At 45.3% G+C, this 15,627-nt stretch overlaps 1 protein-coding gene across 4 annotated transcripts in view; it reads left to right on the forward strand.

The window, feature by feature from the left end:
* vps13d (vacuolar protein sorting 13 homolog D) overlaps positions 1 to 15,627 on the forward strand; it is a 260,231-nt gene that overhangs the window by 49,146 nt on the left and 195,458 nt on the right. For all 4 annotated transcript variants that reach the window (XM_085966919.1, XM_085966915.1, XM_085966916.1 and 1 more), the window contains exons 20-23: positions 1,328 to 2,365; positions 3,633 to 3,723; positions 10,998 to 11,124; positions 13,629 to 13,809. In XM_085966919.1, the coding sequence (XP_085823045.1) occupies positions 1,328 to 2,365; positions 3,633 to 3,723; positions 10,998 to 11,124; positions 13,629 to 13,809 (1,437 nt within the window). The remainder of the gene's footprint in view (positions 1 to 1,327; positions 2,366 to 3,632; positions 3,724 to 10,997; positions 11,125 to 13,628; positions 13,810 to 15,627) is intronic.

A 15,627-nucleotide genomic window follows, 5' to 3' on the forward strand; every position in this document is an offset into this window, starting at 1 on the left:
ATTGACCCTTTTAGCAGGCTAAAAAAAAAATCCTCTTTTCCTGGACTGTATTTTCCTCTGGAACCTGGCCAGCTATCTAAACTAAGGGTAGTTTTCTTTTTAAAAGACAACTGCCTGGGCTTCACTGCCTGCTTCTTAGCAGACCTCACCAACTGACCATCCAGCATTGGGCCTTTGTTCCTTTGTTTTCTGCTCCAGAAGGAGTTGGGATTTGGTACCTGACCACCACCACCACCCCCCTCTCTCTTTCCCCCCCCCCCAAGGTCTGGGATTAACCAGAACAACTGCTGGTCACCCCCGCACCCCAGGTGTGAGTCCCTAAAAACCATCATAAATAAAACCAGAAAATGCTGGAAACACTCAGCAGTTCAGACAGCATCTCTGGAGAGAGGAAGGTAGGGTTAACATTTCAGATTAGGCACTTTACAGCCTCCCGGACTCTATCGAGTTCAACAATTTCAGTTCATAACCTCGGCCCCTATTACATTTTCACTTTTTTTTATCCACACCTTTGTTTTGGTTCCCCCCCTCCCCTTTCCTTTTTTTTCTCTCTCTCATGGCAGCTGTCTCCCATTCTGCCAGCGCATTTCACACCTAATCTAGAGCCGTCTTTTGTCTCCACTAGTCCTATCACCATCTCGTCTCGTTTTGAATACCTCTTAATGTCTCTTCTCTTTTGTTCTCTCCCAGCCTGGCCTCTTAATCTATTTCATTCCCTGTGCCTCTTTAGTCTTAATAAAGGGTTTTGACCCAAAACGTTGACTCTATTTTCTCTCCACGGATGTTGCCTGGCCTGCTGAGTTTTTCCAGCATTTTCTGTTGTTATTTTGGATTTCCAGCATCTGCAGTACAGGAAACTTTCGTTTAACCGGAGGTTAAATATCCAAAATGCTCTATCCACCGGCAAAATTCAGGAGTCGGTTCAGATAAGTTTTTTACTTTTCGTTGCTTTTTTTCTCCAGTCCTGGCTCTGCAAGCGTCTAGCTGAAGCTGTTGCTTAGCTACAGAGATGCTTGCAAGCTGCGCCGACTGTTCTAAAGCTGTTGCTAAGCAACAGGGTTTGTTGCTTCAGACGGAGCTCAGAAGCTCCGTATGTTTTAACATTAGCACTCGTTTTTCCGGCAATGTTGATCGACCGGCACCAGCTCGGTCCCGTCAGTGCCGGATACCAGAAAGTTTCCTGTATTTTGCTATTGTATTAACATTTCAGATTGTGACCGTTCGAAACTCCTGCTATTCTCAAAATGAGTGGGGCCAGTTGGACACAATGCATCTGCGTGTTATACCAGGGCAAATATAATAACCTGTGACTGTTTTTGTTGTGCAGGTAATGTTAGCAAAACATGTTTATGAGCAGGTCCTACAGACGCTGGATAACCTGACATACAGTGAGGATCTCAGCAAAATCCCGCATAGTTCAACCACTGCCACGCCAGACCCTCGCAGTGCTCCTTCAACATTGAGAAGCCCGAAGTTCTCTGATCTCCAACGAGAGTGGAAAGAGAGCGGACTTTTCGGTCGCGTGAGCTATCCATCAACTCCAGTTGATTCCTTTCCAATTCCAGAGTCCAAATCGTTCACCCAGATTCAAGCTAATTTCTGCATCTCTGAGCTGCAGGTTCAGCTGTGTGGGGATCTCGCTCTGGAATCGCAAGGTTTGGTCAGTTTAATATTTCAAGACTTCGAAGTTGAGTTCAGTAAAGACCAGCCTCATACACTGTCTATTCAGATAACTCTGCGGTCGCTGCTGATGGAAGATTTGTTGGAAAAGAACCCAGACTCCAAGTACAAGCATTTAATGGTGTCCAGAGGAGCACCAAAACCTTCCAGTTTCACCCAAAAGGAATATTTGTCCCAGTCTTGCCCATCTGCCTCCAACATAGAATATCCTGAGATGCCACGATCCCTGCCAGCCCACATGGAAGAGGCACAAAATGTCTTCCAGTTTTACCAGAGGCCGACCCCCACACGAAGAAGGCACAAGGAAGACAAAGACGCAGAGTACCCTCCGACCCCTCCGCCATCCCCAACACTGAGAGGCTCTAAGATGTACTGTACCAGAACAAATTTTGACGATTCACTCGTGCATATTAATGTTTTCCTGGTGGATAGGAAGCATCCAGAATTTTCCACACGTTACAGCAAGGTCAACAGGAATGTGGATGTGGATTTCAACTGCTTAGATGTGCTGATTACACTTCAGACTTGGGTGATGATCTTGGATTTTTTCGGGATTGGATCAACGGCCAACAACCACGGCTTGAAACCTCCTGTGGAGGAACTCCAGCATCAGACAAGATCCGATGAAGCGGGTGCTCCACCTGAGGCAGGCCAAGAGCCAGTAAACACAAAGTTGGATCTGAAGGTATTTGATTCACTCAATCTTTTCTTGCTGAGATGTGCATGAACTGTACTAATTGAGAGGGATTATGGCTGTTGTCTAATTTAAATGCATATATATGCAAAAAAAAAAAGCCTTTGTTTGAATTTTAGAACCGTTTGATTATAGGAAGAGTCTGCGTAAAACATTAAAAGAATGTTGACCCAAACTTCTAATTTTTTGACACAATTCCATATTTGGGACAGGCAGGGGTAGCAATTGGGCCAATATGCCAGGTCCCCACCCCTTTACCGGTTGGCATTTCTGGATAGGGGCATAATATGCCTGCCCACAAATGGGCGGGCACATGCAAATACAGGAATGATATCATACAACGCAATTCCTGCATTTGTACCCTTAGTAACACTAGACGCAAGGGATACCTGTGCAATCAATGGTGGTATGGAAATTGTCTGATATCTTTTTCAGTATCTTCTGGTCAGTCTATTAATGCTGTGGCTGGGCCCTGTTCTGAGTGTCCTCCTTCTTCCTTCACTATCTCCACCGCGCCTGCCCCCGCCCCCAACCTGAGGCTGGCAGTTCGGTTACGGTGTTAATGCACGGGTGTCTACTCGATGGATGCAAATGGCCTTAACGCCAGAAAGTGGGACAGAATCATCCTACCCTGCTCATAAATATGGCAGCAGATCCAGCCACACAGAAATTCAGCACTCTTACATAATATTTATGAAAATATTTTGAAGGTGTCATCGAGGTTTGCAGATGCCTTGGTGGGTAAACGAATGTCAGGGATTTTAATCTGTAGTCAGACCTGTTCTCCTTGGATTCATTCAGTAGAGTGGTCTTTGCTGTGTTCACTTTGAGGTCGTGGCTGTATGGCCCTCATTGCTGCTGCTTCTCCCATTCGCATAGTATAATTCTACATTCACTCAGTGTGATTTGTTTGGAGTCTTTGCTCTGGCTGATTCACTGCATCAGTGGTGTCCAACCTGCAGTCCCTCAGGTCCTGGTAATTTGGGTCTTGAAGCCTGCTCAGTCTTATTTATACTTCTATTTTTTAATTGCTGCTTGATTTTGGTGGGCTTGCCGGTTTGGAAAGACTGTTCTTAGCGCTGTTACTTTCTTGATAAATACTACATCAGAAAACCAGGATCTGTTGTTATAAGTAAATGATATACTGTATAAGCAAATTAATGAAAACATGCATTTAAGATTCATATGTAGCCCCAAGCTTGGAAACACCTGCAGTTATGCACTGGTATGAATTTGTTGATTACTGTTTCCCTCTCAGGTTCACTCACTGTCTCTGGTGCTGAATAAGAAGACAAATGAACTTGCCAAAGCCAGTGTGTCCAAACTGGCAGCACATCTTGCACTGATAGGTGAGTCCTAATTCTTGTAGTAGTGTAATATATAAACATAAATTCTGGTTCAAACATGCATGCATTGAGTAGGGAGATGCATTTGAAGGCCATCTTAGACATGTACAGTCAGTTATTGCAGGTGCACTTAAATACCACTTGCCTGGATGAGTGCAGCTCCAACAACACTCAAGAAGCTCGACACCATCCAGGACAAAGCAGCCCGTTTGATTGGCACCCCATCCACCACCTTAAACATTCACTCCCTCCACCACCGGCGCACCGTGTCTGCAGTGTGTACCATCTACAAGAGGCACTGCAGCAACTCGCCAAGGCTTCTTCGACAACACCTCCCAAACCCACGACCTCTACCACCTAGAAGGACAAGGGCAGCAGGCGCATGGGAACACCACCACCTCCAAGTTCCCCTCCAAGTCGCACACCATCCTGCCTTGGAAATATATCGCCGATCCTTCATCGTCACTGGGTCAAAATCTTGAAACTCCCCAACAGCACTGTGGGAGTACCTTCACGTCACGGACTGCAGCGGTTCAAGAAGCCGCTCACCACCACCTTCTCGAGGGCAATTAGGGATGGGTAATAAATGCTGGCCTTGCCAGCGACACCTACATCCCATGAATGAATAATTTTTAAAAATGTGTAAAGATTTCTAATAACTGTAAAATTTGAGAGGCTACAGTGCCAGACCCTGATCTACCATGCTTGAGCCAGAGTATAAGTAAAGTACCAACCTATCTGCATACTTTATCTGCCAGCTGATTAACCAGATGGGTAAATACAGCCACAATGGATCCCAATACTCCATATGGAACAGCAGCAGCGGCAACAACAAAATGTCCCTCGTCAATTAGCTCTGTACAGAACGAGTGTTCAGGAAGGGAGAGAAAGATAAACTGGTTAACTATAGAGCAGCTAGTATAATGTAAGTTGTAGGCAATCTATTAAAATCCATAATTCGAGATAAATTAGTGAGCATTTAGAGGTGCATAATCAAGAACAGCCAGCATATGTTTGTTTAGAGCAAGCCTAGCAAATAAAGTAGAGTTGTTTTTGAAGAAATGACTGTGTAGATAAAGGGAATGTAATAGACTGAAAGTATATGGACTTTCAGAAGGCATTCGATAAGATATCTCATAGGAGGTTAAAAGAAATCAGACACACAGTATAAGCAGAGGTTTTGGTACCGCAAGTAGGGAGAAACTGCTTCCTCTGGCAAGTGGGTTTGTAACCAGAGGTCATAGATTTAGAATAACTGACAAAAGAGCTAGAGGGGAAAGGAGGAGAATTTTTTTCAAGGAGAGGGTTAAGATCTGGAACGTACTACCTGAATGAGTGGTGGAGTCAGATTCCATGGGAACTTTCAAAAGGCAGTTGGACATGTACTTGAAGAGGACTAATTTACAGGGCTATGGGGAAAAACTGGGGTGTGGGACTAAATTGGACAGCTCTTTCAAAGAGCCAGCACAGACACGACAGGCCAAATGGCCTCCTTCTGTGCTGTAAGATTCTATGGCCTAGAAATTGGCCTGAGGCGCCCAAGCGGCGCAAAGTTCGCCTGGGCGCTGGAATTTGCGCCGCGATCGCCGCAAATTCAGTTGAAGTGCCCCTAGAGGGAGACGGGGCGCGGCTCGAGGTGCTCAGCGTCCCTCTTAGGGCGCTGAAAGTGAATTTCGCAGTGCTATGTGCCGCAGCGCCACACGCTGCGGCACAGCACGCTGCGGTACTGCAGGCCTTCCTCCCACTGTTAAGGGGGAGGGGCCTGCAACAGCGCGCGCCCCGATCGCGAGTGCCGACAGAAGTGCCGGGCTCTCGGGAAACAGCCGGCAATGCCGCGGGGGGGGCGGACCAGGAGGCCGGGGACAGAGGTGCTGGCAGGCAGCCACCGAAAAAGCGGCCGCCCCGCACCTCCACCTTAACTTGCGCCTCTGCCGGCACAGTAAGGCCCCGTGAACCGGGCGCGGGTAGCGAACGGCGCAACTGCGGCGTTCGCTACCAAATATCGCGAATGGGGCGCTGCGCACACCGATGACGTCATCGGTGGCGGCGCAGCGCAAATGTCTAACTCCACCATTAGCGCCCCTGCTGAATATCGCGGGAGGCGCAGCCAGTGGCGCTACAGCCACTGACTGCCTCTTTAGGCGCTAACAGGTGGCGCTACTCACCCAATTTCTCCCCCTATGATTCTAAGGAAATATAGCAGCATAAATGGAAAGTTGGCTGACAGACAGGAAACAAAGGATGTTGCTGAGATTGGAGAAGGGTTGATGATTTGGACAGGAATAGGGAGCACAATATTGAAATTTGCTCTCAACACTAATTGTGAGACTTGGGGATTTGGCGAACAGCAGGGAGGATTGTATAAGACTTCAGAAGGCCATAGAGAGGTTTTAGTGGCAGATATAATTTAATGTGGAGGAGTATGAGGTAATACATTTGAGAAAAAATAAGGAATGTTAGTATAAACGTAATGGAAAGAAGGCAAAGGGTATGGATGAACAGAGGGACCCAAGGGTGAAAATACATAAATCCTTGGGTCCCTCGGGCAGGTGGATAAAGCCATAAAAAAGGCCAACAGCTTATTGGGTTTTATAAATAGAAGCATAGGAAAGAAAGAAAGACATTTATATCGTGCCTTACATGACCTCAGGACCTCCCAAAGCGCTTTACAGCCAATGAAGTACTTTCTGAAGTGCAGTCACTGTTGTAATGTCGGAAATGCGGCAGCAATTTGCGCACAGCAAGCTCCCACAAACAGCGATGTGGTAATAACCAGATATTCTGTTTTTTAGTGATGGCGTGCAGGAACAAAGTGTTTATGGTATTAGTACAAGCAATGGTTAGGCCATAGTTACAATGCTGTGTGCAGTTTGGGGCAATTTGTTACAGAAAGGACATTAAAGTCATAGAGTGTAAAGTGTAGATTCACCAGGATGATACCAGGGGTATGTCACTGTAATTGTGAGGAGAGCCTTGAGATAATGGGAGTATTTTCAGCAAAAAAGGCTGAGGAGATTTAACAAAGGTATTTAAAATAATGAAGGGTTTTGATGGTGAATGAGGCAAGACTATCTTCTCTGGTTGGGGAGTCAGTGACGAGGAGTCATCACTTTAAGATTGTCACTAAGAAATTAGAAGATTTTTTAATGTAGAGTGTTGTTAGAACGTGGAATGCTTTATCACAGAGTGTAGTTCAGGCAGAGACCATTGTGTCTTTTAAGGGAAAATTGGATAACTATTTGAAATAGAGGAAGAGGCAGGGCTATGGCGACAGAACAGGGCAGAAGATGCAGAACTCTGAAATTAATTTTGGAATGCTCGAGCAAAGATCCAGCATAGATGCGACGGGCTGAATGGCCATCATCTTCCCTACAAGCATCTATGATTATATAGATGTGTTTCCAACCATTGCACTCGTGAATTGTGCATTGTAAATCATCAGTCTCCTGTAGAGGTGCTGCTTTTAAAATAATTTATGTGAAAAGATACATTCTTCCCCCTTCATTGCCCCCTCTCTTCCACCACCCCCCCCCCCCCCAAAACCGGGCCCGGTGACGGAGCGCATTCTTCCCCACAACAAATGTGGCCAAAACAGCTGTATATCCAAATCAGGATGAAAAACATTTGGCCTCCATCCAGAACTGACATGACAGGATGTCTCCGCACCCATTCCAGGAAGTTCAAGCAACACCTGTCCTAAACCACCGCCAGGAGGGTAAGTATGCCTGCAACATGATCATTCTGACCTGCATCCACCAAACCATTTATTGGCCAGTTCTCTGTTTCCCCCACTCTACTGACTAAAAAAAAAAATCACCTGAAACGCACACTGCTGTCAGTGTAGGCACATTTGTGCCAAGAAATCCAATTAATCATTGTATTCCTCGCATATGCACGGTGGCTTCACAGTGACATCGCTCTGTATGCAGTACAGATACTCAATTTTAAATGGTGGAGTCCTACCACTAGGTGTCATCCAACCACTTTGTTATAATTTCAATTGAGAAAATGTATTAAAGAACAAAAAAAAGAGCGTGCGCCTTAGTATGGCCTCAACGTCAAAGTGTTTTACAACCAATTATTTACTCTAAAAATGCAGTTGTTTTTATGGAAACAGTTAGATAAGATTGTTAGTTACATCAATTTATCTTTATTGGAAGTTTTATTCTTGTATTTTAAGTTAATCTGCCAATTAGTTTATCCAGTTGTGATTAAGCACCTAAAAAATCTAGTGCTTCTTCTTTAAATGGCTGTTTCATTGTAGAAACCTCGACAATAGCGACCAGTTTATCCAAGGTTAAGACTTCCAGATGAAAATTGCAGCAATTGTTGAAATGATTCATCAAATATTCAGTCCATGGATTTCTTTAATAGGCTGCTAGCAGATCAATATGCAAGGCTGAACACTAAACACACCTCGGCATTTAAAAAATAGTGTCCTCTGGATGTTGACATCCCTGGCTATCCTTAGTTGCCCTGAGAAGTTGTTGGTGGGCCTGCTCCTTGAACCACTGTAGTTCTTGTGGTGCTAGGTTCTCCCACGGTGGTTTTAAGTAATGAATTCCAGAATACTAACCCAGGGACGATGAACAAACACCGTTGTCTATCCAAGTGTGAGACTTGGAGGGGAACTTGGAGGTGATGGTATTCCCATCCCGTTGCTGTGTTTGACCTTCTCGGTGACAGTAGTCACAAGGTAGGGCAGTGCTATCGAAGTTGCTGTCGGGCATCCTGTCGATCTATAGCCAGTGCGCCAGTGGTGGAGGGGCACCAGTCAAGCAAACTGCTCTGTCCTGGACAGTGTTGCAGCTGTACCCATCCAAGCCGGTGGCAAGTATTCCATCACAATCCTGACTTGAGCCTTGTAATTGGTAGATTGGTTTTGATGAATCAGGTGGTGAGCCACTTGCTGCGGTGTGTCCGGCCTCTGCCCTGCTCTTGTAGCCCCAGTGTTGATATGGCTGGTCCACTTCGGTTTTTGGCAGTAGTGACCCCCAAGATGATGGTGGGAAATTCAGCAATGGTGGTCTCATTGAAGGTCGGGAGATATGGCTGGGCTTTCTCAGCTTCGAGATGATCATTGCCTGCCACTTATGTGGTGCGAATGTTATGTGGTACTTGTCACCCTAAGCCTGGACATTATCCAGATCCTGCTATAGGCTGGCATGGGCTGCTTCATTATCAGAGTTGTGAATGAAGCTGAACACTGGAATCGTCAGTGAGCACCCCCACTCTGGACCTTATGACAGAGCAAAATTCATTGATGAAGTAGCTGAAGATGTTTGGGCTGAGAACGCTTTCCTGAGGAACTCCTGCAGTGATGTTTTGGGGCTCTGATGACAGGCCTATGACAGCCACAGCCACCCTCCTTTGTGTCAGATATGACCCAATCTGCTGGATAGTTTTCCCTTTGACCCCCATTGACCCAAGTGTTGCTAGGGCTCGTTGGTGCCCCTAGTCTACTGCTGCCTGGATATCAACGGAAGCTGCTCTCGTCTCTCCTCTGGCTTTCAGCACTTTCATCCATGTCTGAGTCAAACTGTAGTAAGGTCTGGAGCGCAGTGGTTCTGGTGGAGCCTAAACTGATCATCGATGGACAGGTTTTTGGTGAGCAGGTGTCACTTCATGGAGCTATTGACGACTCCTCCCATCAGTTTACTGATGATTTGGAGGAGTCTGATGGTAATTGGCAGGGTTAGATTTATTCAGTTTCTTGTGGATAGGACATAGATGGGAAATTTTCCACATTGTCGGGGAGATGCCAATGTCATAGCTGTACTGAAACAGCTAGCTCTAGTGCACAGGTCTTCACTATACTTTGGATGTTGTCAGGGCTCATAGCCTTTGCTGCGTCCACTGCACTAAGCTGCTGCATGTCATGTATAGTGAACTGAATTATCTGGACGCTGGCATCTATGGTAGTGGGGGCCTCAGGAGATGGCCAAGTAGGATCATCCACTAGTGATTGGAGGTTACTATATTGCAGCCTCCAATCAGTGTCCTGACCAGCATTCCTCTTTCAGCTGACACCACCAAAACAGAATAACTGGCCATGCCTCATTGCTGTTTGAGATCTTGCTGTGTGCACCCTACCTACCAGTAGTCCACTTCAAAGATCATTGCAATTGTCAGCTCGGCTCAATGGAAGTGCTCTCCCCTCGTGAGTCGCGAAGTGGATCCATGCACCATGTCAGGACGAGCACATAACCTAGGTTGGTACTTTATTACAGGAGTGTTGCAGTGTCATCATTGCCCTTCCGAAGAGACATTAGACTGAGGTGCTGTCTGATTGTTCAGATCGATCCCGTGGCACTATTTGAAGAAGACCAGGGAGTGTTTTCAATATCCTGACCAACTTTTCTCCTTCCACTACATCACCAAAAACAGATTGACTGGTCATTCATCTCATTGCCCTTTGTGGAATCTTGCTGTGTGCAAATAAGCAATTAATATTTGCTGAATCATTTTCGTAGGTTTCTGAGATGTAATAAAGCACTACATAAAAACATCTATTCTTCTGGTTGCCTAGCTAATAACATAACATTTTTATTCTGATTGTACCAAGTTCATTGAAATTACTCCATTAATATTCTGTAGCAAAGTGTATGTACAATGTTTCACTTTAATCAGCATTAGTGTTTCAGTATTGACTGCTTCCACAGGACTGATGTGTTTATAATAATGTGGCCATAATGTTGTGACAATAGTGTATCACTGACTTGGAATCATGTTGAAACACCTATATACTGTACTGCACCACAGAATGGTGGACACCAGTTCAATCCCTCTCTTCCATTGAGTTTCCAGTCACAGCTTCACTGCAGTGAGGTGGTACTGAGTGGAGGCAAGGCATTCTCCTCATAGTGAGGGCTTCCACCAGTCCTGGGGGGAAATAGAGAGAGCTTGTTTTCAAATCAAATGTAAAATGCTAGAAATAGATAAGAGATTATTAACATTAGCCATAATGGTAGCTGAGTTGACCTGGAGATCCACTGTTCCAGGATAGAGTGGAACATTTACATTACTGTACAGAACCCATTAGTAGGTAGTTGGGGTGGGAGGAATGTACCTTTTTTAGAGCCCCTCTAACACTGATTTTGAAAATTAAAGGATGTTGAAATATGAAATGTAATCGTGCTCAATGCCTAGTCACCCATTCTGTTTGTAAATTTGTGAAGCTGTCCAAATGTTCTTACTATTTTGAATTGTTTTACCAGTCAATCAGTAGGGGCCTGCCTCTGGTTTGCTAATTGTGACTGTCCGTTCATATCTTGCAGATGGGGACTTTGCTCTGCAAGGCAGTCTCGGCAGCCTTTCCCTCAGTGATCTGACGCCTCACGGTGAGCTGTACAGGGAACGTTTCACCACTAGCGGCAAAGAGGCACTCGTGTTCAACGTTTACAAGTACGCGCATTTGTGTGTGTGTGTGTATTTACTTTATTCATAGAATGCTATAAATGCTCTTTCTGCGTTCTTTGCAAATGACTTGGAGATGTGAGAAACGGTCTCCAGTTGGGTTTTGGCGCATTCAATTTTATAGGGCAAAGCTACGAAATGAAAGAATAACCGCACTGAATCATTAAATTATTACTGTGATAGATCCATTGTGCCACAGGAAGTTGAAAGGTTTGTCCCATTCCCTCCTACAGAATTCCAGGCAGAGAATGGTTTCAAAGGGAGGTTGTTACTGGTGAAAATCTTCCCCATTCTACTTCAGACTGTTCTACACCAGAACTGTGCAGGCAAAAAAAAAATGTAAAAGGAAGATTGCAGGTGTTGGATTGTAATGAGCATTGGATGCTTGAGGGAACAAAATACAGCTGCTATTAAATCCTGATTGACTTATATATTAAAAAAAAGCTGCTACTGATCTTAAAAATTTCTTTTGCCTCAAGTAAAATATGTTCAGTACAGCTGGGATGGGGTCTCGCGTTGCATTTGAAAGAAAAAAAAGTTCCTCTCTCTCTCTCTCTCTCTCTCCCTCTCTCTCTCTCTCTGTTTTCCACACCTTGTGCACCTATACACCAGTGGAGAGTGTATGCAGCAGCCCCCCAACCCCAAAACTAGCCTACCCTTGCTATTCCAATTGGTTGCTGGAAGCCTCCTAAGAGAGGACTGCAGTGATTTGCCATTTTTCTATTGTTTTCTCATGGATAATACCCAACCTCGACTTGACGTATCTCCATGACCGGCATCTGGGGAATTGTGACCACGTGGCACATACGTTGGAACACCAATTGGGATACATTTTGAGGCCATAGTGTATGAATGTTACTGACAGTCTTCAACCCATAGTCATCCTGTGTGAACTGTTTTTATTTTTTTTGTTAAAGCTGGTCCAATTATAGGTGAAATTTTAACAAATCTCTGGAAACTTTAATAGTATAAAATTTTTCTGTTTATTGCTACATGCTCTGAAGTTTATTGATCTTCTATCTTGGCCCTTATCCTTTCTGTCTCCGTGTCCACTTCCACATCTGTAACATTGCATGCCCCTGCCCCTACCTCATCCCACCTGCAGCTGAAACCCCCATTCATGTCTTGTCTTGTCACCTAACTCGGTTATTCCAAGGCTATCCTAGCTGACCTCCCATCTTCTACCTTCTTTAAACTTCAGCTCATGCAAAACGGTGTTGCCCTTATCCTGTCCCATAACAAGTTCTGCTTACCTATTGCCCATTCCTCTTCTTAGGCAGTCCCTCGGAACCGAGGATGACTTGCTTCCACATTAAAAATGAGTTCGCAGGTGACTGATTAGTCCAATGCGGGACCTACAGTCTCTGTCACAGGTGGGGCAGACGATGATAGTAGTACGGCGTTCTGGTCTATCACTGTTGGGGTTGTCCATGAGAGTCCTGACGTTCCAGGTCCCGAACTTCATTTTAAAGGGTGGAAGATGCCTGTGCGTGAATTCTTTTAACGTGGGGTGGCCGTTGCACACCAGCTACCACACGGGCTTAACAGAGTAAGGTCTTGGTCCAATGGCAAGGGGATCCACGACGATTGGAGACCAGGCTCTGCTACATTGGCCTAGCACACACACACACAAACATACTGCTACTGTCTTCCTCCCTCCTTCCCGCAGGTCCTCTCATCTTGGGTTTCGTAGAATGCATCGTGGTCCTCCCTGGGCCCTGACGCCGCTGCTGGTCCACGCTGCGGCACTCCTGGGCCTTGACCTCGCTGTTGGGCTCGTCCTCGTTCCTGGGTCCCGGCCTCGGACATGAATGATGTTCTCTCTCACAGGATCAAATTAGCACTGATATTTTCGCGATCCCTGGTCCCGAGCGCCACTTGCGATCCACTAGCCACTAGATCACTAGTCTAGTGGAGAAGCGTAGTCTTGATGGCAGAGGTGTCTGGGAATTTGGGAGCTAAGTTTAAGTGAAGAGCCAGTGCAACCGTCACCGTTACTTCATCAAAGAACTCAATCAATCGCCCATCTCCCCTGGCTTCACCGACCTACATTGGTTACCGGTCCTAAACATCTCAAATTTAAAGTTCGCATCCATGTTTTCAAATCCCTCCATATCCTCATCCCTTCCCTGTCTCTAACATCCACCAGCATTAATACCCCTCCCCAAACTCTTAATTCCTCTGTCTCTGGCCTCTAGTGCATCCCCCCTTCCTTTACCCCTCCATTGGTTATTGTGCCTTCAGCTGCCTAGGACCCAAGCTCTGGAATTCTCTTCCTAAGCCCTTCCATCTCCACCTCCCTTCCTCCTTTAAGACCCTCCTTAAATCACACCTCATTGGCCAAGCTTTTGGTCACCCTTCCTAATATCTTCTACTTTGGCTTGGTTTCCACTTATGCCTTTGAGAAGTGCCATGGAATGTTTTTTTTTACGTTAAAGGTGTTATATAAGTGCAAGTTGGTAACTAAGGCAATTCTTTTCGTCTAAAACCAGGTACGGCAGAGCAGACCCGAAGCTGAAGCGCGATTGTGACATGAGGGTGAGCCTTCAGATGGCATCGGTGCAGTATGTACACACCCAGCGCTTCCAGGCCGAGGTGGTGGCGTTTATTCAGCACTTCACGCAGCTACAGGACGTACTGGGGCGACAGCGAGCAGCCATAGAGGGACAGGCGGTGAGATGTTTACCTTACCAACTACTATGAGTTGAGCAATAAGGGACCAAGAAATTTGGTGTGGTGTCCATTCCAGAATCCTTTTTATTAACTCTGGCTGACTGTCCCTTCTCTAGTTCAGGGGCACGGAGGCCGGTTGTAGCACCCGAGCCGCTGTGCTGGTTGAGATAAGCTAACTTAGCACAGACCTGGAACCATCTCGTCTGTATGGCTCAGTTGCACACTGCTTTTACCAAATATGGCATTTTGAGAGAGTTGGCATCCTCCCATTTGTATTTCAGAGATTCTGCTATCCAATAATTCCACCTGTCACCAAATTTTGCATTCTTTAAGGATTCTGGATGCACTTCTCTATAGAAGGGGAATAGCGTACTGTGCTAGAGTATCTGTATCATGGAAACTGGATGCTGATAGTGCATCATGCGATTTGTTGCTGCTTCAAAACTCTTTTGTTTAGGCATTCAGCTTTGAAGGATTATGCTATCCTCAAAAGTCTATGTCCCACTGACTTGAAACAGTGCCGACAGTGGTGTGCCTTTGAGAAAATTGCTGCTCTGGTGTTTGTCTTCAAGTGTTGCTACAGTCATTGGATGGTGTGAAAATCTTTGAAGACCTCCATATGACAATACAGCAGTCTTGACAGGGTTATCTAGTATGTTGGTTCGTTGTCCTGCGTGTCAAGGAGCCTCAGGCAGGCAGTCTCTTGTCTATTTTTAGCTGACTGGAGCTGGGAAATCGAGGTCAATGCGGTAACATGGTGGAGTTAAGTCATACAGGCTAATAGTCTGGATGCGCAGTGCCATTGAACTGTTGTATGTGTGAAATTATTGATAATGAAAGGAAGCGGTAAGTATTTAGCGCACTGCCAAGTTTAAAGATAAAGAATGAGACTTTGGGATCACTGGATGAATTGGTCTCCTTGCAGTTACTTGACTATTGTACTGTTTTCTTTTACTCCCAGTTTTTCCTTTATGGTTTTGTACTCCAAAACTTTGCTTTGAAAGAAACCCAGTTTTTAAGTTTGCATTTTTAAGTATGATTCAGATTCCATTGAGAAAGAATAACATTAATTACATTTTACTGCTTTGTTTTCTGTGGTTCTTCAGAGTAGTTTGAGATCGATTTTCCTACTTCATTGACGTTGCTGCTTTTTCGCCCGTTTCCGCTGTTTTTTATGCTAACTTTTTTCCTGATCGTTCTTTATTCAATGTTGCCACTAATCTGATTTCATGTACTGGTACCGATGGACTATAGAAAAAATTGCATTCAAGCAAATAGGCTTTTAGTGTAATGCTCATAACTTGTCACCTCAATCTGCTTGCAATACCACTATTAGCAAGTGACTGATGTGCAAGCACCAGATAACTCTCTAGTGTCTACAGGACACAATGCATTCTCAACCTAACCCAATTTGGAAGGTCAGGGGCCACCACCGAGACTTCCGATCCCGGCCCCCAAGTGCTGTTACCCCACCCCCACCCCCATCCCCATCCCAAAGTCTTCAGATCCCTCACTGAGGACATAACTTAGCTGTGGGCTGCTACTAAAGATTTTTGCTCCCAAATTTCTAGGCCAATAATTTTAATTGTACTGCTAGCTGTTTTTCATGGTTAATGTGGACACAGTACAAACATTTCTCTCACCCACCATTACGCTACACTGAAACCCTAGTGACAACACAGTAAACTGAAGTTCTGATGATGGATACACAACTGAAGTGTCATAACTTGTTTCTTCTCGCTAGAGATGCTGACTGACCTGCTATGTAGTTGCAGCATTTTCTGTTATGACAGGACTGCAAAATTTCCTTGCTGCCAC

This window comes from Somniosus microcephalus, chromosome 25 (genome assembly GCF_052327205.1).
Source record: "Somniosus microcephalus isolate GS21.2 chromosome 25, FLI_Smic_1.0, whole genome shotgun sequence".
Lineage (NCBI taxonomy): Eukaryota > Metazoa > Chordata > Chondrichthyes > Squaliformes > Somniosidae > Somniosus > Somniosus microcephalus.